Genomic DNA, 24592 nt, shown 5'->3' on the forward strand with positions numbered 1-24592 from the left:
TGTGCCGCTGCTTCCTGGCCGAGCAGTGGGACGCCTTCGAGCGGGCGCGCACGCCGCTGGAGAAGCGCATGTACTGGCTCAAGCGGCCCTACCAGTGCGACGGGCCGCCGGGGGGCCCCGGCGGGCTGCGCAGGGCGGCCCAGGAGTGGAACCCGGCGTACGCGCTGAGCGCCGACGACGCGCGCCGGCCCGGCAGCAGCAGCGGCCGCAGCCAGCCGGCCGACGACGACGACGAGGAAGAGGAGGCCGGGGACGGCGGCGGCGGCGACTCCGAGCTGTCCTCCCTCTCCGACTCCGAGGCCGACCCGCGCTCCCCCGGCCGGGACAGCGGCGCCAGAGGCAGCCCGGGCTCCTGGCGCGTCGACGAGCGCGCGGGGCCCGGCGCGCACATGGCCAGCCGCGCCGCTTACCGCCAGTGGAGCCAGCCGCCGCCGCCCCCCGCAGAGGAGGAGGCGGCGGCGGCGGCGGCGGCCGCCGCCCCTCCGTCGCGCCCGGGGAACGGGCTGCCACCAGCCGAGCAGCCCAGGAAGAAGCGGCAGCGGCGGGGGGCGCGCCTTTGGGCAAGCGACGCGCCGCTTTGGCGAGCAGCCGGGACCGTCGGCAGGGCGCCGCCGGGGCCCTCCTCGGGAGGGGGGCGAGGCGGCGGCGGCGGCAAGCGGGCCCCGGGCGAGCCAGGCCGGGCGCCGCCTTCGGCTCGCTGCTCCTCCGAGGAGAGCGAGATCAACATCACCAGCGACGAGGAGCAGAAGGCGGACGGCGGCGCCTTGCCCGAGGCCAGGCCTCCCTGGGGGCCGGAGCCGGGGGACGCCGCCGCCGCCGCCGCCTGCTACGTGTGCGGCTCCCCCTTGACGCCGGCGTCGCAGCAGCGCATCCACGTGCAGAAGCAGGAGCAGGCCTCGCAGGCGCCCTTCTTCCCCTTCCTGTGGCTGCACAGCCCGCCCCCGGGAGCCCTGCCCATCAGCGCCGCCGGCAGCGCCTGGGTGTGCGCCTGCTGCTTCGCCTCCCTCATGCAGCAGTGGCAGAGCTTCGAGCTGGCCCACGTGCCGGTCCTGCAGAGGCTCTACGTGGTGCCCCTGAACGCTGCCCTGGCCCCCAAGGCCAAGAGGGAGACGCCTCCCCGCGAGGAACCGCGGCCCGGCCTGCTGCTGCGGCCCGCCGGCCACGAAGCCTGCTACCTCTGCGGAGAGGACTGCGCCAGGGACGGCAGGCCGGTCTCGGCCAAGATCACCAACGGCAATGCCAAGACCACCATGCACTTCCCCTTCCTCAGCCTCCTGCCTTGCCCTCCCAACGCCAAAGGCCTCAGCAAGCACGGCGAGGTGCGGAGCTGCCGCCAGTGTTACGGGGTGCTGCAGGACCTGTGGGCCATGTACCGGGCTTGCCACAACGAGGAGTTCATCACTTCGGTGCAGAGCTTCTTGGGCAGGTACCACCAGGTCTTTTCGGCCGGGGATTCCGACAGCAGCGTCGCCCGGCACCCGGGTCTGGCCAAGCCGGGCCTGGCGTCCAGCTGCTACATCTGCGGAGCCGAACTGGCAGCGGGCAAGGAGTTCCAACTCAGCGTCAACCCGCCAGGCCGCTTTGGCGAGAAGGAGCCGTTCTTCCCCTTCCTCACCGTTTATCCGCCCGCTCCTCGGGCCAGGCCTGCCGATTCCACGGGGATCGTGGCCACCTGTCTGCTCTGCTATCACGACCTCTTGGGCCAGTGGCTACAGTACGAAAGCGGTCACCCGCACCACCCTAGCAGTGCCTGGTCCAGGCAGTACAAAGTGGAGACCTTTGTCTGCTTCTTCTGTAGGCACGAGAAGAAACGGTGCCTTGGATTAAAAGCTGTGCAAGTTGCCAGGCTGCCGGTGTTCCTGTGCTCTTTGCGGGTGCCCGGCAGCTTGCTGGTGGATGACGGTAAGCAGCTGACCATCGGAGCGTGCGCCGAGTGTGCCGTACTGGTGCTGGCTGGCAAAACGGCAGCATCCAGGGATCTCTTTGCCGCACCTGCAACGGCAACGGCTTCTCTCCCAAAGGTAAGGCGCTCAGCTGACCTTTCATTGGAGTTAGCATTGCCTCCTGTTGCCCTTGCAAAGAGCTATGGCTGGAGGCAGGTGCCAAACTGGGTGCTTTCGAGTAAACCTGGTCATCCCAGAGCCATTGACCGATGGCTTAAAAAAACATGGATCTGTGTCAAGGTGTGTGGGAGAGTTTTAAAAAGCAAACAGTGGCTCTTGGAAGTCTCTCTCCCTGCCCCCTCCTCTCTGTCTCACACACACAAACAAGCCCAGAAACTGACAAGAACCTTGTAACACTGGTTCAATTTCACTCTTGTTTCTACAACCTTATCAGGAATCAGCTGTGTGTTACTGTTTCAGAGCCTTCAGAAATACTGTGGTTTTCCCAACTATGATGCGTAGTACTTTCTCTCCTGGGGACGGTTTTTTTTTGGGGGGGGGTGTGTGTTTTAGGTAATAGGCATATCAGGTGGTTTCCTCTGTCCTCACAGCACTAATCTGTTCATCCCTGAAGCAGAACTGCATCGGTTTGTTGAAGCACAATGCAAAGTCCCAGGTCACAGTGAACTAGTTGGTGGTACACAGGACTTTCTTTCAATAGCCAGAGAGCACACCCAGCCATTTTTTCCTGCCCTCTTGTAGTTTGGATACCTTACCAAAAAAAAAAAAAAAAAAAGTCTTGCAAGTAAATCCAGAGAAGTTACTAGTCCACAACACTGCCCTCCCTCCCCAGTGGTTGTTTTGCTCAGATCTAAAGTCAAGCGAGCGCCAATCATGGGACTTTGTCTTCTTATCCAGCTTGGTCTTTAGTAGCCCACCGGTCTGTGCATGCTAGTAATTTGTGGCTTGAAATGAAAACCATCAAACTGAGGGCCACTGTTGGTTGGTTAAGCATTCTGATTCCTTCTCTGAAGGCATGTCAAGAGATGGTGAGTGAGTGACATTTGGCAATCTGGGTGTAGTACTTTAAAACACACACATGCACACACAGCTCTTGACATTTGTCTAGTGCAGCCTTCCTCAACCTGGGGCGCTCCAAATGTGTTGGACTGCATCTCCCAGAATGCCCCAGCCAGGCTGGGGCATTCTGGGAGTTGTAGTCCAACACATCTGGAGCGCCCCAGGTTGAGGAAGGCTGGTCTAGTGGCTTGGATGTGCAGTGAGGCCCGGTGTGTGTGAATGGTCCGATGCTGTCTTGACATCAGATTTGTGAGTTCCATGGGTAGGGAGTCTAATCCCTGCTGGTCAGTTTAATGCTGGAGATGAGGCAGTGGTGTGAATCAGGCTTCTAAACCAGTGTGGGAGCAACCAGGAATAGGGCTACAATAACTGGGCATGTTTAGCCTGGAGAAGAGACAACTGAGGGGAGACATGGTAGCACTCTTCAAATACTTGAAAGGTTGTCACATGGAGGAGGGTCAGGATCTCTTCTCCATCATCCCAGAATGCAGGACACGGACTAATGAGCTCAAAGTTACAGGAAGCCAGATTCCGACTGAACATCAGGGAAAACATCCTGACTGTTAGAGCAGTATGACAATAGAACCCATGACCTAGGGAGGTTGTGGGCTCTCCCACACGAGAGGCCTTCAAGAGGCAGCTGGACAGCCATCTGTCAGGTATGCTTTAAGGTGGATTCCTGCATTAAGCAGGGGGGTGGACTTGATGGCCTTATAGGAGCCTTCCAACTCTACTATTCTGTGATTTTTTTTTTACTGCCCCCTGTGCCTCATACCAGCCTGACATGTGTAGATGTAGCAGGTGAAGCTTTTCCCAGCAGTTTGTCCCCATGCATGGAAAGCCTTCGCCCTCTGAATGTCTGCATCTCATCAGGTGTATATTTCTGAAAACTAGGTGAATTGCATGATATGGTTTTGTAGGGTGGGAAGCGGTTTCCAGGCCTTTAAAAGCAAATAGATAAGTAATAATTCCCTTTGGTATAGCAGCATGAGCACGGCCACAGTTGTACAAATACAATTCTCCATGGATACAGCAGGGAGCAAGGGATATTCATTTCCCTCTTAGGATACAGCTGATTAAGGCGGGTCAAAGGGCATCATTTCTGTACAATGGTAAGTATTTTTAGCTGGTCCTGGGCCTATTTGGTAGCAATTCCCTTACCACACTGAGGGTGCAGTTTTCCTTTTGCACTGAATCTGGCTCCTTGCATTCAAAAGACTAAAGAACATGTAGTCATAACCCAATGTGGTCCCTCAAGGAACAGCTGTTGTGTTTTCTTGTGAAACAGCAGTGAATATAAAACACATAAAAACTGATTAAAAACATAGTATACCTGGTAAAAATCCTAAAAACATTTTAAAATTTCACTGGATAGGCCTGCTGGAATAGATCAGTCTTTATTGATTTTTTAAAAATGTGCACAATCCACACTTCTTCTTTCTGTAAGTTTCATATAAAGCAAAACTGAGTATTGCAATAACTTGACTAGGCCAGCCAAAAGATCACGCAGGCTTTTGAGCTCTTGAGATATCTTCCTCAGGTAAAATGTTATAAAACAGCAGGTCGGGGGGAGTGGAATAAGATAGTGGGGAAAACCTGACTGGATTGTGATGTCAGTGTCTGCATGTTCAGGGTCCCAAGAAGGAATGGGCGAAGAGGAGTCCACAGACATTCAAATTAGGCTCTGCAGGCCACGTGATCGTTACTGGTTGGACCTTCAGCTGCATGGAAAGAAGGACGTTATAGATTGGTCATGTGGTGAGATGTGGAGGAATGGTGACCACAACTCACATATTTTGGTCTTGAGGCATGGATCAAAGGCACATAAAGGTGTGAGTCTGGTCAGTGCCTGGAAGGGAAACTGCTTGGGAACCCCATACACGGTATTGAGTTCAATCCTAGGAGAAAAGACCAGGTATAAATACCATCAAATGAAGCATCTGTCCATGCAAGGGAGTTTGAATTGTCATGTGAATCCCAGAGTACCAAAAGAGGATGCGAAAGTCACCAAGGGCAACTTGGTAATGTGTGAAGCTGATCTCAAGAGTATTTCTGCAACCACAATGTCCCAAAAAATAAAGATAAAAACGGTTCCAGCAGCATCGCTTTAGCAACAATAGCTGCTGACCGCATAGATCAACTGAAACCACATTTTAAAGGGTGATTTTTCACGTCGTGTAAGCAAACCATAAAGTGGCCACCTGGCTGCTTTCATCAGCAGCCTTGTGGAGCTTTTAAAGAATAGCTCTGCCCACAAGGCCTTGGGAATTCCTCCCCCAACCGCCGTGGGTGACAAATTCCTTGGTCTTGAAGAAAGCTTATCAAGGTAGTCCTGCTTAGAAAAGCGCCCATACAATCACGTTCCTTTCAGATAGGCTCTCTGGCGCGGCCAGCAAATGGAAAATGGAAGCCCCAGGATAATTTGTGGAGGTGTTTCCCCCCCAACCGTGAATGGCTTCTTTCCTCTCCTGTGGGAAAGCGTCTTTGTAATCTGCAAGTCAGCTGTGTAAGAGGAGGGGGAAGTGGCTGGGATTTTCATGCTGCTGTGAATCCGGGAAGCCTTTGCTTTTCATCTGAGCTCCCATCTCCTCGGCTGGAGGGGGACAGCTGCTGCTAATAAACTTTCGCCAGGCCTTCACGGAAGGACACTGCAGGACTGTAATAAAATGTGATCTAATCTTTGAGCTGCCTTCATAACCCTGAGCTTGCCATTTGAGGTAGCGCTGCTCTACGGGGGCTGCTGTGGTACGTTCAGTACTGGCAGGGAGAGGCTGTTTTGGGATGTTTTATCTCCAAACAAGTCTTGGAGCAGCGCTCAGGAGTCCCTGCTCGGCCATGAAGCTCACTCGGTGACTTTGGGTTAGTCACTGCCTCTCAGCCTAACCTACCTCGTAGGGTTGTTGTGAGGATAATATGGAGAGGAGGAGAACTGTGTAAGCTGCTTTGGGTTTCTTGTGAGAGGAAAAATGGTGGGATATAAATGTAGTAGTAGTAGTAGTAGTAGTAGTAATAATAATAATAATAATAATAATAATAATAATGGTTCTGGGTTCAGACATCACAACAAGCCATGGTTTAAACAAGCCAACCTTCATAAACCAGCAACAAACCATGGTTTGTGGTTTATAGCTGGCTAAAAAACCATGGTTTGTTAGTGCGGATGGGTTCGGACCCAATGACCTTGTTCAGATTACACAACAGCCCGTTGTGGGTTAGTTAACCCTTGAGGGGTGCTGTGTGTCCAATGTAAATATGCATTGTGCCATTGTGAATATGCAACACCAAACTATGAATTGCTATGGGTTGTCGTGTCGTGCGAACCTGGACAGGTTTAACAAACCATGGTTTATGTGAGGGTTATTTAACCGTTGAATAACCCTCCTCATCCAGATTTGCATGGCATGGCAAACCCCAGCTGGGGATTGCATATTCATAATGGTGGATGGCACACGTTGCAGCTCCTGAAGGGTTAATTAACCCATGCTGGGCTGTCGTGTCATCTGAAGTGGCCCAGTGACAAGCCAAATTTCAATAAACCACAGCATGGTTTAGCATTATTTGTGAAACGGGCCATGATGTGGAACATTTAAAATGACAGCCGTGACAAGTTCAGAGTTTTGACAGCTCCTTATTCCACAAGTCCTGTATGGGGGTTTAATCCCATCCGAACAGACAACTCTCTCTTCTCACGGAAACTGGACTGTGGACCTTCCTGTTGCTTTGTTCCTGGGTAACTGGAATGTTGCAGGTCACCACACCCACCCAGCTTGTTGGTACTGGAGGCTTCACTGCTGCAAGCACAGCACAAATGTCTGTGAAATAGGAATGATATCTGTCATTGACCAATGTGTTTTGTAAGTGTTGGATTGCTTAGTGGTGCTCTGGTGAAAAGGACCTGCCCAAAGGGGGATGTTGCTTTGGAGAAGCTACTTTGCCCAACTGCTTCTGCCCCAAAGGACAAAAGTCATATGTACAACGTGCATTGTCCCTTTCCGGTGATTCAGTGATAAAAACTTTAATGCCAAGCTACCTACCAGGGTTGCAGCAGTTGGTACATGTCCCACCAGTAAGCCAGGGTGAAAGCGTCACTGTGAAGGACAACACTGTTCTCTTGCTCTGCTCAGGAGTGAATTTTGTATTTATGCCACTTTGCCAAGGCTCAAAGGCAACTTAACAAAAACAAAACAGAGTGAGGGTGCAATCCTGGGCATGTTTAGACAGAAAAACATCCTACAGCTCCCAGAATGCTAGGAGTTGGAGGAATTTTTTCTAGGATTTCAATCCTCCTATGGGATTCCTGCCCCAATGACAGAACCTTCTGATCAAGTTACAGGAAGCCAGATTCTGGCTGGCCATCAGGAAAAACTTCCTGACTGTTAGAGTAGTACGACAATGGAACTAGGGAGGTTGTGGGCTCTCCCACCCTAGAGGCCTTCAAGAGGCAGCTGGACAACCATCTGTCAGGGATGCTTTAGGGTGGATTCCTCCATTGAGCAGGGGGTTGGACTTGATGGCCTTATAGGCCCCTTCCAACTCTACTATTCTATGAACCCTTCTGGGCTGTTGACGGCAGTGTGGGAGAAGTGATAGAGACTTCTTTGGCCTCTCTGCCCGCCCCTAGCGCTTCTTTCGCTAGACGGGCATTTCAGCCTGTCTAGCTGTTGAGTGCTAGAGATGGGGAATGGGGCCAAGAGATCTTTGGATTGGGTGGATCCATAGCCTTTCCCCTCTAAGCTGTATGCACCAGCATGGACCTCCTTCTCCATCATCATCCTGAAATTGAACTCACACCTTCGGAAAGGAGCCTCGGTGGAGTTTTTCGTGGCAGTTGTGATGGGAGTGTCGGAGTGGGGGGAAATCCAAGTGGGGATTTCCGCCTCCAAGATCATGGCTCTGTTTACAGCCTCAGAGGGGGGTATCCCAATATCCTATGGCCCCTCAGACACTATCTAGGGACCGCAGGATTCCTCTCTTAAAAGCACAATGAAAAACCAAACTTAAAAGGTTGTCACACGGAGTAGGGCCAGGATCTCTTCTCGTTCCTCCCAAAGCGCAGGACACGGAATAACAGGCTCAAGTTACAGGAAGCCAGATTCCAGCTGGACATCAGAAAAAACTTCCTGACTGTTAGAGCAGTACGACAATGGAACTAGTTACCTAGGGAGGTGGTGGGCTCTCCCACACTAGAGGCCTTCAAGAGGCAGCTGGACAACCATCTGTCAGGGATGCTTTAGGGTGGATTCCTGCATTGAGCAGGGGGTTGGACTCGATGGCCTTGTAGGACCCTTCCAACTCTACTTTTCTACAATTCTATTCTATGATTCCAGCAGTCAAGCTGCAACCCAGCAGAAGAAATGGAGAGGCTAGCTGGTGAGATAAACAGCCAAGTGGAAAAGACATGCCTTGAAAGCTAAGGAGGAAGGGGAACGATACATATCAGGGTGTATTGATGATTGTGGCATCCACAGCACTGAAGTAACTGATGCAAAGACCTTGCTACAGGCTGAAATGGTTAGGAGATTAGGAGCACAGATGCACAGATTAGGAGCATGAAGAAGGGCCTGAATGTGTGTCTAAAGATGCTGTGGCAGTGATATAAGGAGAGGTAGTCCTTAAGATATGTGATGCCCAAGCGCTATGAGACTTCAGGTGGGATAGCTCGTGGTACAGCACGTACCTTGCAGGCAAAAGTTCCCAGGTTTTTCCAGGAAGTCTTGGTATCTCCTCCTGATACTGAAACAATTGGGCATGTTTAGCCTGGAGAAGAGAAGATTGAGGGGAGACATGATAGCACTCTTCAAATACTTGAAAGGTTGTCACACAGAGGAGGGCCAGGATCTCTTCTCGATCCTCCCAGAGTGCAGGACACGGAATAATGGGCTCAAGTTAAAGGAAGCCAGATTCCGGCTGGACATCAGGAAAAACCTCCTGACAGTTAGAGCAGTACGACAATGGAACCAGTTCCCTAGGGAGGTGGTGGTCTCTCCCACACTAGAGGCCTTCAAGAGGCAGCTGGACAACCATCTGTCAGGGATGCTTTAGGGTGGATTCCTGCATCGAGCAGGGGGTTGGACTCGATGGCCTTGTGGGCCCCTTCCAACTCTGCTATTCTATGATTCTACGAATCAGCTGGGAGGTTTGGTCCTTTTCCCCGCCGCAAAACCTAATTTGTTTGTGCATTTTAACTTGTGCTGTTTTTCTTAACTGGGTTTTCCTTTCCTTGCCCTGGCTAGTGTCATGAGTTCATGGAGGCTTTATATATATATATTTCTTCTAGAACAGGGAACAGGTGCTGCTGGAGGGTTTTACTCATGTATGAAGTATTGCAGAGCTTGTCTGTCATCGCATGAATGTCAGCAGGAGACACTCACATCTGTTTCCCCGTAGCATTTGTTATCAAGAAGGAAGGCGGAGAACTAAGAGCTGTGAGCGTCACTTAAGCAGTGGTGTGTTTAGTGCTTGTTTAGGACTTCAGGGGGCCTTCTGTCCCCCAGTGTTTTCCACTAAAGAATAATGGCAAAGCATCTTGGCTCTCGAGAGAAGGGTGGGTGAAAATGGGGTCCGTGGGGGGAAGAACAGAAATGGTGTGTTGTGTCACAGGGCTGTAATTTCCCCACCCTCTCCTCTCTGGCACGCGGCTGCACTGCCGAACAGCAGTTTCTGCTTGTTTTGGCAACCGGGAGAGCATCTGCTTCAGGAACTGCAGATGGAAAAACTTCCACTTTGGCTGTCGCCCGGCTCACGGTGCTGAACTCGCAGCTCTCCAAGTGTCTTTCACGCAAGGAAGCGAGAGAAGGGTGAAGGGTGGTTTGAAACATCCTAGAACAGCCCAGCTAAGAAAGGAAGGGAGGGCAAAGGTAGCAGAGAACTTTGTCCACGGCGTTCACAAAAACATGCGGCGGGGATCAGGAACTCCTTGGAAAAATCCAGCCCCTTGCTTGTTCTTCCGTTAGTTTAGCTGGTTCAATAGCGGGAGAAGTTGGAACTTCTTCCTGTTTTTCTGAACGGCCTCGACAGCCAGGGTGTACCGTATTTCTTGGATTGTAAGACGCCGTCGATTGTAAGACGCACACTAATTTCAGTACCACCAACAGGAAAAAAACAACAACCTTAAGACACACCCGCGATTCTAAGATGCACCCCATTTTTAGAGAAACTCTCCCTACGGCCTGAGTTCGATCCCAGCGGAAGCTGGTTTCAGGCAGCCGGCTTGGGTCGACTCAGCCTTCCATCCTCCCGAGGTCGGTAAAATGAGTACCCAGTTAGCTGGGGGAAAGGGAATCACGGCCGGGGAAGGCAACGGCAAACCACCCCGCTATAAGGCCTGTCAAGAAAACATCAGCGAAAAGCTGGCGTCCCTCCAAGAGTCAGTAATGACACAGTGCTTGCACGAGAGGTTCCTTTCCTTCCCTTCCTTGTATGGGAAAAAAAGTGCGTCTTAGAATTGAAGAAATAGGGTAACTGTTCTCTTGTTTATCTCGGTCCTTGGGGATGACTGCACTACATGCTGCTCTCTTAGGGGCTTGAGTGGGGAATCAGGACCGCTTTGATAATGTGGCGTACTCTTAGTGTGGCTGATAAGAAGACTTAGGAGGGCCCACGCTCAAGGGAAGGGCTGCAGCTCAGTGGTAGGGCACACGCTCTGTGTTTGACCACTGCCGGAGAAAATTGGGAATAGTCATAGCTCAGTGGTAGAACAAGCTCTTCCAGGTTCATTCTTGGCATCTCCAGTAAGGCCAGGAAACCTCCTGCTTGAAACCCTGGCGCCCCACTGCCACAAGTGTAGGGACAAGGGATGGACCAATGGTCTGACTTGGCATAAGGCAGCTCCCTATGTAATAGGGGAGCGTCCACAGGCCAGCAGCAGGGCAAATGCTTCTCATGCAAAAGGTTGCAAGTTCAATCCCTGGCATCTCCAGGTAGCGCTGGAGAAGACTCCTTGCTTAAGACCTTCAGAGCTGCTGCCAGTCAGTGTAGACAACAATGAGCTAGCTGGGCAGCTGACTGCATTCCACCCCTAATTTTGAACTTGAGCTATGGTGCCGGAGGAGCGTGGAGTATGTGCAGCCTCCGAAGCTATTCCCGAAGAAGAATATTCCAGTGGTGCTGCATACTCCTGAGGTCTGCTCCACAGTTGTTTGGAGCAGGGGACTTCATGTTGTGGCGGTCACTGGGTGGAATAATCTTCCCCCTAAGATTAGACATGTGCTGAAACTTCTACTCCTCAGGTGCACGTTGAAGTCATATTTGTTTATGCAAGAAGTATCCCTATGTAATTTAGTCTACCATCTTATGCAGATGCAACACATTCTGCCCATTAGTTTGGTTGTGTTTTTATGATCTGCGTACACCACTTTGAAAAGTGTAGATATAAGTGGCTTATAGAAGTTTTGCCTTGAGAAGTGAAGACTGGTGGCGCGGGGATGTGATAGCACCTTTCCAGTACCTCTAGGGTTGCCACACAGGAGAGGATCACAACCTGTTTTTGATCATCCAAGACCGTAGGAAATGAAATAATAGGCTTAAGTTAAAGAAAGGCAGATTTCAGGTGAACGTCGGGAAAACCTTCCTGATGGTCAGAGCAGCCACAGAACGGGACCAGCTGCCCAGGGAGATGGGGGGCTCTTTGTCACAGGAGGTATTCAGGTAAATACTGGACAACCTTGTGTCAAGGATACTTTAAACTGGATTGCTGCACTGAGGAAGGGTTGGACCATATGGCCTAAATGGCCCTTTCCAATTCTACGATTCTGTGATAAATACACGTAAACAAACAAACCATATAGAGTGTTTGCTGGCTGAATTAGTAACTGTGAGAATGATCTAAGGGACCAACTCTGATTCTTCAGTAGTTAATCCAAAAGTAAGTAACATTGGGCTCTTCATGTGGTCAGGTAACAAGCGATATAAGAAATCGCTGGGAAATGCTGGTTTTTCAGGGTCTTTACTTCTTTTAATGTAAGCAAAATACCAAGTGGGCAATTTATCCATATAGGACATCGTATAACCCTGAATTGTCCCCAAAGCGACTCTCATAGTTGCTTTCCTGATGCAGCCCTTGCGAGAACAAAGACGTAACATTCCTACATGCCCCCATCAAAATTTTAGGTGTCGCGTGACAAAAGAGTTGGCCAATCAATCCAAGCACCTGCCGTTTTTCCAACTCCGATTCTCCAGCTCCGAGATACAATTTCATTAAAAAAAAAAACTCTTTTCAATTGTGTTCGCTGTCTGGAATGTTGGAGATGCCAGATTTTATTTAGGACACAGCCCGGCTCTTTCGGAGAGCGTTTTCAACTAATTGGGTGGTTCTATTCTCCTCTCCGGCTGATGTCCTTTTGATGGTGCTTGTCTCTTGTAATCCTGTAAAAAAAAAAAGGGCCTCTTGGTTCCGCGCAAACCAGACAGTGCCTCTAAAAAGTTTTGCTCCAACTCTTCTTTCAATCCGGAAGAGGCCAAAAGACTGGATAATACGGTATTGACCAATTGTCGAAGCCACAGTGAATGGACAATAAAAAACACACACCAAGGGGCCTTGCATTTCTTTTTTACTGCCTTTCTTGGCTCTGCTTTGTTAACACTTAAAAATTCCAAGCACACCACAAGGGCGGGATTGAGAGCGAAAGTTGCTTGTTAGGAATTTTCTTTTCTTTCTCAAGACGATACTCCTGAACACATCCAGAGTACAAGCCCATAGACAAAGCCTGCTTTTTTTTTTTGGTAAAAATTAATCTTCTGCACGAGACCAGTGGGCCATCTTTAGCCAAAAAGGTCCTTTTACACCATTTCCCCAGCAAACAGGGTAGTGCCCATTAGATGGGGTGCTCTCCCATGACCTCAGCTTCAGAGGAAAAGTTAGGTGAAAGAGGAACCAGTCCAGAGATGAAAACATATTCCGGATTCTTACATACCAGGGTCATACATATTTCGGCATTCCTAGGCATTGCTACTGAGCTTCTAGGGCAGGGGTGTTGGACCTCAGGCCTGTGAGCCAAATCTGGCCTGCTGGGGCTACCCAGATGACCAGGCTCCCTTCCTCTTTCCCCAAACCACCAATCATTGGGTGGTGTCCTGGCTTTTGTGCAATTTCCCCCTAGTCTAAAAGACTGAAATGCCTCCCTTAAGGCTTAGTTACTGGTGGTAAGAGCTTTAAGCTAAAATAGGCAGATAGATTTAAGGACGCATGGCTGTCCTTAAATAAATACCTGCCTATTTTAGCTAAGGTTTGAAAGGAAAAAACGGGTTCCACCATTGATAAGAGGATTTGGGTTGTCTTTATCTTGGCCCTGGGCCCTTTGCCTTTTTCAGCCCCACCCACCCCTGAATGCAGCCCCCTTCTTTGGCTTCTTCAAAATTGAATTTGGCTCTCAGACTGGAAGAGGTTTGACACCCCTGTTTTAGGGGGTCATGAGATCCAAACTAGATGCAGTTGGGCAACTAGCAAGGCCGGAGTTCCAAACTCCACTGTCATGCCTGAGAGGCCATCTTCTCACATATACCTGCCTGGGCCCAAAGATTGTCTTCAGGGGCCCTCTTCTAGGTGCCACTCCCAAAAGAATTGAGGCAAGTGGCTACTAAGAAGAGGGCCTTCTCAGTGGTGGCACCCTGATTGTAGAATCCCCTCGTCACTGTTAAAAGTTTTATTATTCCTGCACTGTTGACAACTTGACATAGAACCCAAACTGACCCCCTCTGACCCCCTATTTTCAAGCTAACATCCTCCCCAGAAAGGCTTACTTGGGGAACTACGTTATGGTATTTTTGGTGCCAGGGGAAGACACTTTTATTATCCCGGGCATTTTAGTTCTTCAGTGTTTATTCTTTTAAGTCTGTTGTTGTATTTTTAGACCTTTGCACTGCGGCTCATTTTTACTTTGTTTCCCTACTGCAGTGTTAAACTTTTAAAAGCTTTATGCTGTGTTTTGCCACGTTGTTGTATTTGATGGCTTTAACTCTTGTGAACCACCCAGAGAGCGTCGGCTATTGGAGAGTATAGAAATGTGGTAAATAAATAAATAAAAGGCAAGGTAAAAGCCGAGAGAGGAAACTAGAGGCCAAGATGACAATCTTCCATTTCCATTTTCATAATTAAAATCGCCTGCCTGAAGCTGGTGTTATTGCCTCATTAGGGAAAACGCATGTGACTTCATAAGGCTGGAGCAGAGATGTAGAAACCAGAAGTGGTGGAAGGCTAGCAGAATCCGAATTATAACCGGATAGCCTCTGGCCTGTAGAAGCGAAAACATAGATAGGAGCTGTACAAGCAACACTTTTATTATCCTCCTAAGTTTCCTGGAGGAATGGCAAGATAAACATACATTATATAAGCAAATAAAAATGATTAATAAATAAACAAGCAATAAACTCTTGATCTGGCAAGAGGCTTAGGTTGACCAGGAAATACCTATAGCCACCAGAGAAAGAAGCAATAAAAAAGCTGGAGGTGTTGTTAGGCAAGGAGGACTAGCTCCTTGATTATGTAAAAGCAAACCTGAGGTTGAAGCAAGTTAGAGTGGTGGCGTTTACTTGGATAAATGATGGATAGAACAGCAAACCTCAGATCTCCTGGTGGGCCTTGCTTTTAATATTCAGACATTGCTAAAAAATAAAAAAAAATAGAGGTCTGCACTTGTCTATTGCAGAAAGTTCAAGTTGGATGGGTAGAAAGGGGGAAATTTACACTCAACGGTAGGGAAGGACTTCCTGCCTGTAAAAAGATCTCAGCACTGGAATTAACTGTTTAGGGAGGTTATGGAATTCCCTTGCATTGAGCATTTACTAAGAGAAAACAACAAGGTGGGTGGGTGTGAGAGAGAGACCGCTTACAAAGCACATTTTATCCACTGTCTTTTAAACACTCTAGGTTGGATCTAGGATCTGCTTTCTGCAAGAGGAAGGGCTCCGCTCACAGAAGGTCCCTCCACCCAATTTTGGGGGAATCCCCCTGTTCCCACACACCCCACAGCTCAATCCATTCAGCAGGGTTTCATGTCTTTCTGTCCGGCATTTTCAGGGGGCTGCCGTGAAAAGGAAGGGGCGGGAAAGCCCACTTCCGTCAGCACAGGTGATACAGCATTAATCTGGGTCCAGCCCGAAATTGCAATCTTTATCAGGTTCTCCCTTGTTCTTATTCCCATTTTATAGATGGGAAACTGAGGCCGAGAGAGTGTGAAGTGTCCATGCCTACATAACAAGTCCCTGGCAAGCATGAACTCTCAGATCCCAGACTGGGATGCTGTAGCCATTGCTCCACAAAGGCTCTCAGTCTTTCAGATATTAGGGTACCTTGTTCCAAGACAAGGTGGTCGCCCTTTCCAGATTCAGGAGTTGTCCCAACCTGCAACATCAGACCAGCTTTAAATCTTTTTATCTCTGGGGTCTCCAACTTGGTGCTTGTCTAGGCTTCTTGCCCCTCCTAATTTTAATTTTATTTCTTAAAGTTTTTTCTAAATCTTTTTTTTTTTACTGGGAAGCTGTCATACTGCAAAGCCAAGTGCTTCCCACAGCCAGCCCCTTCATTTGGGTTCAAAAGAGTGTTTTTTGTGTTTTTGGAGGTCAGGCCCTTGCTCTGCCTTGTACTTAAGTTCTTGAGGAAGTTACTTTTCTATTAATCTCGCCAGTTTGACTTCTGGGAAATGGATATTTTGTGACTGACCTTGCACCCATGGCAGCCATTTTGTGGGAGCAACCACGACCCTCTCCCCAAATTCCAAATGTTCCCACTGACCAAAAGAAGCTGGGGAGCCTTGTTTTATCTCGTGTATACTTTATTTTTTACTATTACGTGTCCTTCTTTCCCTCTTTTTCTCTCTCTTCTTCTCCGAAAGGTGTTTGCGGTGCCTCTGGCATGACCCACCAGAATAAAATTGCAGCTTTCAGTATTTGGCCTCCAGAATGCAGCATTCTCCTTGTATAGAATCGGACTCAAAGAGTACTTATCAATGGAACCTTCTCAAACTGGGGAGAGGCAACGAGTGGGGTACCGCAGGGCTCAGTCCAGGGCCCAGTGCTCTTCAACATTTTTATTAATGATTTGGACGAGGAGGTGCAGGGAACGCTGATCAGATTTGCAGATGACACAAAATTGGGTGGGATAGCTAATACCCTGGAAGACAGAAACAAACTTCAAAGTGATCTTGATAGGCTGGAGTGCTGGGCTGAAAACAACAGAATGAAATTTAATAGGGATAAATGCCAAGTTCAACATTTAGGAAATAGAAACCAAAGGCACAGTTACAAGATGGGGGATACTTGGCTCAGCAATACTACAAACGAGAAGGATCTTGTAATTGTTGTAGGTCGCAAGCTGAATATGAGCCAACAGTGTAATATGGCTGCAAGAAAGGCAAATGCTATTTTGGGCTGCATTAATAGAAGTATAGCTTCCAAATCACGTGAGATACTGGTTCCTCTCTGTTTGGCCCTGGTTAGGCCTCATCTAGAGTATTGCGTCCAGTTCTGGGCTCTACAATTCAAGAAGGACGCAGACAAGCTGGAGCGTGTTCAGAGGAGGGCAACCAGGATGATCAGGGGTCTGGAAACAAAGCCCTATGAAGAGAGACTGAAAGAACTGGGCATGTTTAGCCTGGAGAAGAGAAGATTGAGGGGAGACTTGATAGCACTCTTCAAATACTTAAAAGGTTGTCATACAGAGGAGGGCCAGGATCTCTTCTCGATCCTCCCAGAGTGCAGGACACGGAATAACAGGCTCAAGTTAAAGGAAGCCAGATTCCAGCTGGACATCAGGAAAAACTTCCTGACTGTTAGAGCCGTACGACAATGGAACCAGTTACCTAGGGAGGTTGTGGGCTCTCCCACACTAGAGGCCTTCAAGAGGCAGCTGGACAACGTCTGTCAGGGATGCTTTAAGGTGGATTCCTGCATTGAGCAGGGGGTTGGACTAGATGGCCTTGTGGGCCCCTTCCAACTCTGCTATTCTATGATTCTATTTACAGCAGCCAAACTGCAAGTTGTCATAGTGGCAGAGCTGAAGGTGTGCCGGGCGGGCGGTATGTCTTGTTCCTTTCCGAGTGCGATGCCCGGGGACAGGCTGAGCAATACTCCACGTGAACCTCCGCTGCAGGGAACCTCCACTGCATTTAAAGGCATCTCGGCTCTCTGGGATGATTGATGGCGGCTTGCAGGCTTGAGCGGCTGCGGAGGAAGCATGGCGATGTGGAACAGCTGGGGGAGGGCAGGCGTGAAGGTCACGGAGCGCCTTGGAGACCACTGCAGGGAAAAAGAGAGCATCTGGGGATAACCGTGGTGGGTTCGTTGTGGCTGGGGGTTCTTTATGGTCCTGCAGCGGCTGGTGCTTGGCTGTTTGTCAGCCGCTGTCTGGAGAGGAAACTGCTTAGCTGATTTTTTAGTGACGGATGAATACTGACACGGTAGACCTCTGTGCATGGCACAGCGCTGTGGAGTTGGCGCCTTTGAGTGGCAGAGCGAAGGCATTTAAAGGCCTGTACAACACACACACACACAAACACACAACAGGTTTTGTGGAATAGCACCCAATTTAATTGGATTATGGGATGAGTTGGGGATTTTGCTCATGCCTGGCTCACATCTCTGGGCTTTGGAAGAGATCCCCCGCCCCTGCGTTGGCTACGATAGGTGATTTGGGAGCGTCTTTGCCCTGCAGTGGTTGGTTTTCAGAAGCTGAGGCGCTGGCCTCACAGGGCACTCTCTGCGCATGATGTGGCAAGGATTTTAAAAGACGTCCTAACAAGGCTCGAGAAGGAGGAAGTTCCTTTTCGGCTTGGGGAGCAGCTCCTGTCTTGGGGAGCAGCCCTGTGCTCAGCTGGACCCCTCCTCGTTGGCATGCAAGCTAATTGCTGTGTTTCACAACCCAGTGAAACCCATCTGCTTTATCGCATGCACACCCATCAAGCACATTATGCGGCACAATCTTGCACATCGGTCCAGGGGAGCTGAGCAGGCCAGGCAGAAACCTCTTGCTGGCTGTGATTGATTCTAAGAACTAAAGGGAGCTCAGCACCTCCAGCTCTTTTGTGAAAGCTCCGGCAGGAAGCTTGCTGGACCTTCCTCTCTTCTCTCTCTCTTCTTTCTCTCTCTCTCTCTCTTCCCTCTCTCTCTCTCTCTCTCTCTCTCTCTTGCCCTACTCTGCCTCACAGGCTTGCTGTGTGGATGAACAGTAGAGTAATTAGCACACTGGGAAATGCTATCAAAACATTGAAGGTTTCGGTGCAGGTAGGGGTAACGATTACGATTCTGCAGCTTTCTGGAACAACGCACTGAGATGCAAAACCTGGGAGGTTCTGTAGCTCAGCAGAAGACCCCACTACTGCACTTACGGAAGGTCCAGGGTTTCAAGTTCAAAGCATCCCCGCCTTGGGATGACCTCCAGTGGCAAGGCAGGGAAGGACCCTTCCCTGCCTTGAGACCCTGGAGAGAGCTTCTGCCAGAGGACTCCTTGCTGCCGCCGCCGTGGATTTATTCCCACTGCAAATGTGTTTCTTCCCCATCCCAAGCTGCAGCCGCATTCACAGGGTCAGAAACTATGCTCCTGCTTCCTGCCAACCACAGGGCGCACCACCTTTAGCGTCTACTCGGCTCTCTAGCTGATGTGCTCTATGGTTGTGCATTGCGGCTACCTTGTGTGCTGACCTCCCTTTTCCTACCTCTCCAAACAGCCGTTTAGCAGCTGCAGGGAAGGGCAGTGCTGTTGTGATGGGGAGAATGGTGCACGGAGTGGGGTATTGCTACACACCATCTTCTCCATTTAAATCACCTCCCACCCGTCCCCAGCAAATTGGTGCAGGGAAAAGTTGACCGCACTGGTCCTCCTGACCCACAGCTGTTCTCAGAGCTAGTCAGCGGGGTCGTGGGGAGGCACAAACGGATCTCCGAGGGCAGCAAGTGGTAGCGTAAACCTCTCCCATCACCACAGGCTGAGATGGCGAGGAAAGAGAGTGTGTGTGTGTGTGTGTGTGTGTGTGTAGAGAGAGAGAGAGAGAGAGAGAGAATGAGGGGCGTGTGTGAATGTGGGTGGTCACCTAGGGTGACCATTACACCAGTCTTAAAATCTCTTCACTGGCTGCCAATTAGTTTCCGGGATAAGTATAAAGTGTTGGTTATCACCTTTAAAGCCCTACATGGTTTGGGTCCAGGCTACCTGCGGCATCGCCTTCTCCCGTACTATCCGCCCTGCACACTCAGGTCCTCTGGGAACAATTTACTCCAGCCAACAAAAACAAGGCTGATAACTATTACCCAGAGGACCTTTTCTTCTTCTGCCGCTCCCAGTTTGTGGAATGGCTTGCCGGGAGAGATTCGTCAACTTAACAGTCTTCCGGAATTTAAGAAAGCCATAAAGACTGATCTCTTCCGGCAGGCCTACCCAGCGGAATTTTAAGATGCCTTTTTTTTTTTAATAATGTGCTGCTTTTAATGATGCACTGGTTTTAAACGTTTGAATTAGTTGTATGTATTTTATGGTGTTTTTATTAGTGTTGTACCCCGCCTCGATCCAGAGGGAGAGGTGAGTAACAAATAAATTATTATTATTATTATTATTATTATTATTATTATTATTATTATTATTATTATTTTAATGGAGCGTGTATGTAGACTGCATGAGTGTGTGTGTTTGTGGATGTGAGGAGAAGAGACTGCGTCAGCCCAGGCTGTTGCAGCGCAGGCCAAGCCCAGCTCTAGCCGCGGCCCCCAACCCACTGTCCACTGCTGCATACAACAGCCCTTGGGGGGCAAAAGGCTTGCCCACCCTGATTGAATTCAGCACAGGATCCAGAAGTGATGGTTTGCAAGTTGGAAATTTCATTTTTTGAATGTTTGCCTCTAATTTAACACCGCCGCCACTAACTGGTACAGCATGGTCCAGTCCCTGCTGTGCTAGTCATCTGCAGAGATTTTTACTTTTTAATGTAAGGGAATACTCAGACATATGATCCCCTGCAACTATCCTGCCACCTCAAGAGTCTTATCACCTCATTCCCACCTTGTTTTGCTGCATGGTGAACCAGGTGTACATTTACATAGAATCTTGCGTGCGGAAGGTCCTGGGTGTGTTTCCTCGCCATCTCCAGTCAAAAGCATCTCTTTCCACCTGGGACCCTAGACAGTTGGAGGGGAGAGTTGCAGTGCCGGTAGATGGAGACTCAGCTTTACTCCACCCCACCCAACGTAATGGTAGATTACCTCCTTTGCATGCAGAAGGATGCCAGTTCAGTCCCCACCATCTCCAGTTCATAGAATCAAAGAACAGCAGAGTTGGAAGGGGCCCACAAGGCCATCGAGTCCAACCCCCTGCTCAATGCAGGAATCCACCCTAAAGCATCCCCGACAGGTGGCTGTCCAGCTGCCTCTTGAAGGCCTCTAGTGTGGGAGAGCCCACAACCTCCCTAGGTAACTGGTTCCATTGGCGGTAACTTTGGGCAGGGGTCTCACTTTTGCTTAGGTTACTCTGTGAAGCATCCATGGTGTTACGTTATACATCACAATAGCAGTAATGAAATCAATGCACACAGTAGCCAGATTTCCAGTGAATAGGATTCACACTTCCCCACTGATAAGAGACAAGATGAGATAGCTAGCGAGGGTGCGTGGCCAACACACTTTGTATGCAAGTGGAGAGAGTTACATCTCGGGTACTGAAACCCCAAGGGCATGCAGCCTGAGGCGCTTGGCTGTGTAATGCAGTTCAGGATCTGTCTCCCAGCCTTTATCTGACCAGCTGTCAGGACGGAGGTTGCCCCGGTGTGGATTCTTGAGTGCTCGAGACGTGGACAGCTGATGCAGGAGCAAGGAGACAGATTCCCCATTCACATGGTGCTGAGTGGAGAAACTGACCTTCCCCAGTGATGTCATTGTCAAGTTGAGCCGCACACAGCAGCCGTTCCAGCGTGGGACAGGGGCTTCTTTGTAGGCCTGACACTTTTGGCTTGGGGAAAAACAGCGTTATGCATTCAGTGGGCAGGGGTTTCCTTCTGCAGAAGCTGGAAATGGGAGATGTTCCAAAGCCAGAGTCCGCTGGGGCAGGGAGGACTCGAATTGGGTTGGGTAGGTCTGCAATCGATGGGTTGTGTGCGTCCATGTGCCATAATGCCCGCTGAATGTGGTGCTGGAAGCAGAACTCAGCTTCTTGATAATCACAGCTTTCATTTCAAGCAGGGGTGCAAAATTTCAGCCCTGGGGCGAAATCCAGCCCCACTTGGGATACCAGTCTGACACTCGGTTTGAGATGGCCACAACCCGGTTCGCCCAACTAGGAATGTCCGTCGCTTAGAAATCTGTCCCATTTCGGACTTGACGGAGTTCCGTGGGGTGCCCCTCTTGGCTTGTGTTTGTGCACTGAGCCGTGGCCTTCCCCCCCGCAAACTCCATCGAGCTTACTGCAATTTGCACAAATTTGCATAATTTGCACAAATTTTTACCCACAGTTTGCTTATTTTTTGTGTGCAAACGACGCACGTTTGTCCGAATTGTGGGCAGAAATTGCGCAAATCAAAAAATAAAGGAAAACGTGAGCTCGTCCGATAGAAACAGGCCGAAATCCAGAGGGCCAAATTAATGGAAGCTTGTTGAGCTCCAACCCACGGACAGATTTCTCTGATGTTCCTAACCGCCCGCCCCCCCAATTCCTTGGTTTCGAGGCATTTCTGCAATTCTCCCCGTTTCTCCTTCTAACAGACTGAAATAACTCTCCAAAGGCTTAATTGCTGGCAGCAGGACCTTTAAGCTAAAATATATTGGTATTTTGGGGGCTTCACCCCTTTTGCCCCTGCCCACCACTGGAATGTGGCTCCTGGCGGATTCTCCGAAGTTGAATTCAAGCTGAAAGAGGTTCATCACCACTGGTGTATCCGAAGGACTTCATTTTTAGATCGACGAGGGGGACGTGCTGGTGATATTTCTAGTTCTTGGCAATTCATGCAAGTCACGTGGCCCAGTCCACTCCATGTTTACTTGCAAGGTAGCCTCACGGAGTTCAGTGGGACTTCTTTCCAAGTAGGTTGCAGCCTTGAACGGATGCCTGCCGTGCCCCACCCAGTCAGGCTGGCTCTTGTTTTCCTTCTAGTCCCCCAGCTGAAGAGATGTGTCATACGCCGGGCTCTTTGACCCCCTCAGAATGCAGTGTGTGGAGCAAAGTCACTGGGTAAACACTTCTGCTGCCTGCTTAGAGGTTGAGTGGCTTGCTTAGGGCAAAGAGGTGACAAGGCTCCGTCTCCTCTTGCGTGGATGACCCCGGAAGAAACGGGGTGGGGTGGGGAGGAGATTTCGGTGCAGTGATGAGGCTGCTGACCTGGACGGCTGGTGATGCCAGCAAACAATTGACATGTGTGTCTATGGGCCAATGGTTGAAATTGCTGCTCTTGCAAGTTTGCGTTATGTAAATACCTCTGACTTTTGCCCCCGCCTCTGCCGCCTGCAGTAACTCTCAGGGGGGCTGCAGCCATCTGTTTATCCACGGAACAGGTTCGGCCCTTCGGCCCGCCAACAAATGTGTTACCCAGAAACCCAAGAGATGCTTGCCGGCCTTGCAAACAGGGGAGAGCGTGTGTGCATTGCGTGTTTATTTATGGTCCCGTGTTCAGTGGCTGGCATCTCTTCAGGGAGCGGACTAGAACAGTGCTGCAGAACCACAGACCTGGTGAGGTCCCAATCCAGCCTTCCGGGGTTCCCCAGATGGCCTACTCCGTTCTCCTGGCCTTACGCTTTCCCCACAACCGTTTGGTGGTTTCCTAACTTTTATGCAGACCCCAATTCTAAATGATTGAAATGCCTCTCCTAAGACTTAATTACTGGCACTAAAAGCTTTATTATTTATTTATTTATTTACAATATTTATATACCGCTCCCCATTGAAAATTTCGGAGCGGTGTACAAGATAAAATGAAAATAAAGACAGAAGAAAACACTTAAAACAGATCTTAAAAGAAGCAAATTCAGTGACTCTTGGCTGGACATTAAGGAAAGGCTTCTTGGAATAAAGATGTTTTCAGGAGGCACCGAAAGGAGTACAAGGTCGGAGCCTGCCTGACCTCCAGAGGCAGGGAGTTCCACAGGAGGGGCGCCACCACGCTGAAGGCTCTTCCCCTGGTGGACTCCAATCAGAGGATGACCTCATGTGGGACCACCAGGAGCAGACCCTCGGATGACCTCAGTGACCGGGCAGCTAAAATATGGTGGTATTTTTGGTATTTTGGCCCCGGCACCGCTTGCCTTCGGTCCCACCCACCACTGGAATGTGGCCCCTGATTTCTGAAATAGGTTCTTTCCCTCCCCTCCCACTCCGGTCTATTAGGATCATTTCCTTCCTTCTAGCAGGCAAGTCTGACTTGCTTCCCTGATCCATCTGCAGTGGTTTGTGCTGCAGGTAAAGCACGCTGCTACGGCACACCTGCTCACTCTCTTCTCTGTGGCCCGCTCCGCCCTGGGTCGGGAGAGGCCCAGTGCGTGGCTGCAGGTTGCAGACTCCGTGGCCTTTCGGTCCCCTTTTGACTTCGGCGCTCCGTACGTTCGTCACTCCTCGCTGGGGAAATGGCAAGTTTGCCGGGATCCCTTTTTATTGCCTGCCTTGAGAGGGAAGAAGTGTTCAGAGCAGAGACGTTCTGATCCAACTCGGAGATATACTCCAGACATCCTGGCTGCGGTGTCAGCTGAGGGAGGCGGCGGTGGCGGTGGGGGCAGGGGAGGCGCTCTGCACTTCTGTTTTTTCAGTTCCAGAACATCTGCAAAGCAACAAGGAGGCCTGGTTTTCATCCAGCTTTTTCATCTGTTTGTCAGCCTCTCCTCACGCTGCAAGTGTGCTGGTGGAGGGGTGTTTCCTCTTGGGTGTGCAGGACAGGAATCGTGTGTGTGAGTGTGTGTGTGTGTGTGCGTGTGTGTGTGAATACTTGAATAAGCTCATCTCTTTCTCTGCCTCGGCTAGTTATGTTATTACTGGACATTCCGAACTCAAGACCTCCGGTTCCTTTACCGTTTGTTCTTCCGTTATGGAGGACGAGGGGCGAATCCGTTCTGGAGTTTTTCTGCGACTTCCAGGGGGCTTCAGCCTCCCTCGCCGCTCTTTTAGAAAAGCAAGCAGAGCGCCGTGAAAGATCACACTGGTGCTCCTGTTCATGGCATGGCTTGGATATGAACTAGAACCAGGCAATTCAAGAAGGACGCAGACAAGCTGGAGCGTGTTCAGAGGAGGGCAACCAGGATGATCAGGGGTCTGGAAACAAAGTCCTATGAGGAGAGACTGAAAAAACTGGGCTTGTTTAGCCTGGAGAAGAGGAGATTGAGGGGAGACATGACAGCACTCTTCAAATACTTGAAAGGTTGTCCCACAGAGGAGGGCCAGGATCTCTTCTTGATCCTCCCAGAGTGCAGGACACGGAATAACGGGCTCAAGTTACAGGAAGCCAGATTCCGGCTGGACATTAGGAAAAATTCCTGACTGTTAGAGCAGTACGACAATGGAATCAGTTACCTAGGGAGGTTGTGGGCTCTCCCACACTGGAGGCCTTCAAGAGGCAGCTGGACAACCCTCTGTCAGGGATGCTTTAGGGTGGATTCCTGCATTGAGCAGGGGGTTGGACTCGATGGCCTTGTAGGCCCCTTCCAACTCTACTGTTCTATGATTCTATGAAAAGCCCCTA

The 24592-nt window shown here is 50.1% G+C and overlaps 1 protein-coding gene across 2 annotated transcripts in view; it reads left to right on the forward strand.

Moving 5' to 3' along the window:
• The first annotated feature begins 875 nt into the window (after positions 1–875).
• GSE1 (Gse1 coiled-coil protein) overlaps positions 876–24592 on the forward strand; it is a 402911-nt gene continuing 379194 nt past the window's right edge. For both annotated transcript variants that reach the window (XM_063141042.1, XM_063141043.1), the window contains exon 1: positions 876–2021. In XM_063141042.1, the coding sequence (XP_062997112.1) occupies positions 1008–2021 (1014 nt within the window). In that variant the 5' untranslated portion in view covers positions 876–1007. The remainder of the gene's footprint in view (positions 2022–24592) is intronic.

This window comes from Elgaria multicarinata, chromosome 14 (assembly GCF_023053635.1).
Source record: "Elgaria multicarinata webbii isolate HBS135686 ecotype San Diego chromosome 14, rElgMul1.1.pri, whole genome shotgun sequence".
NCBI lineage: Eukaryota > Metazoa > Chordata > Lepidosauria > Squamata > Anguidae > Elgaria > Elgaria multicarinata.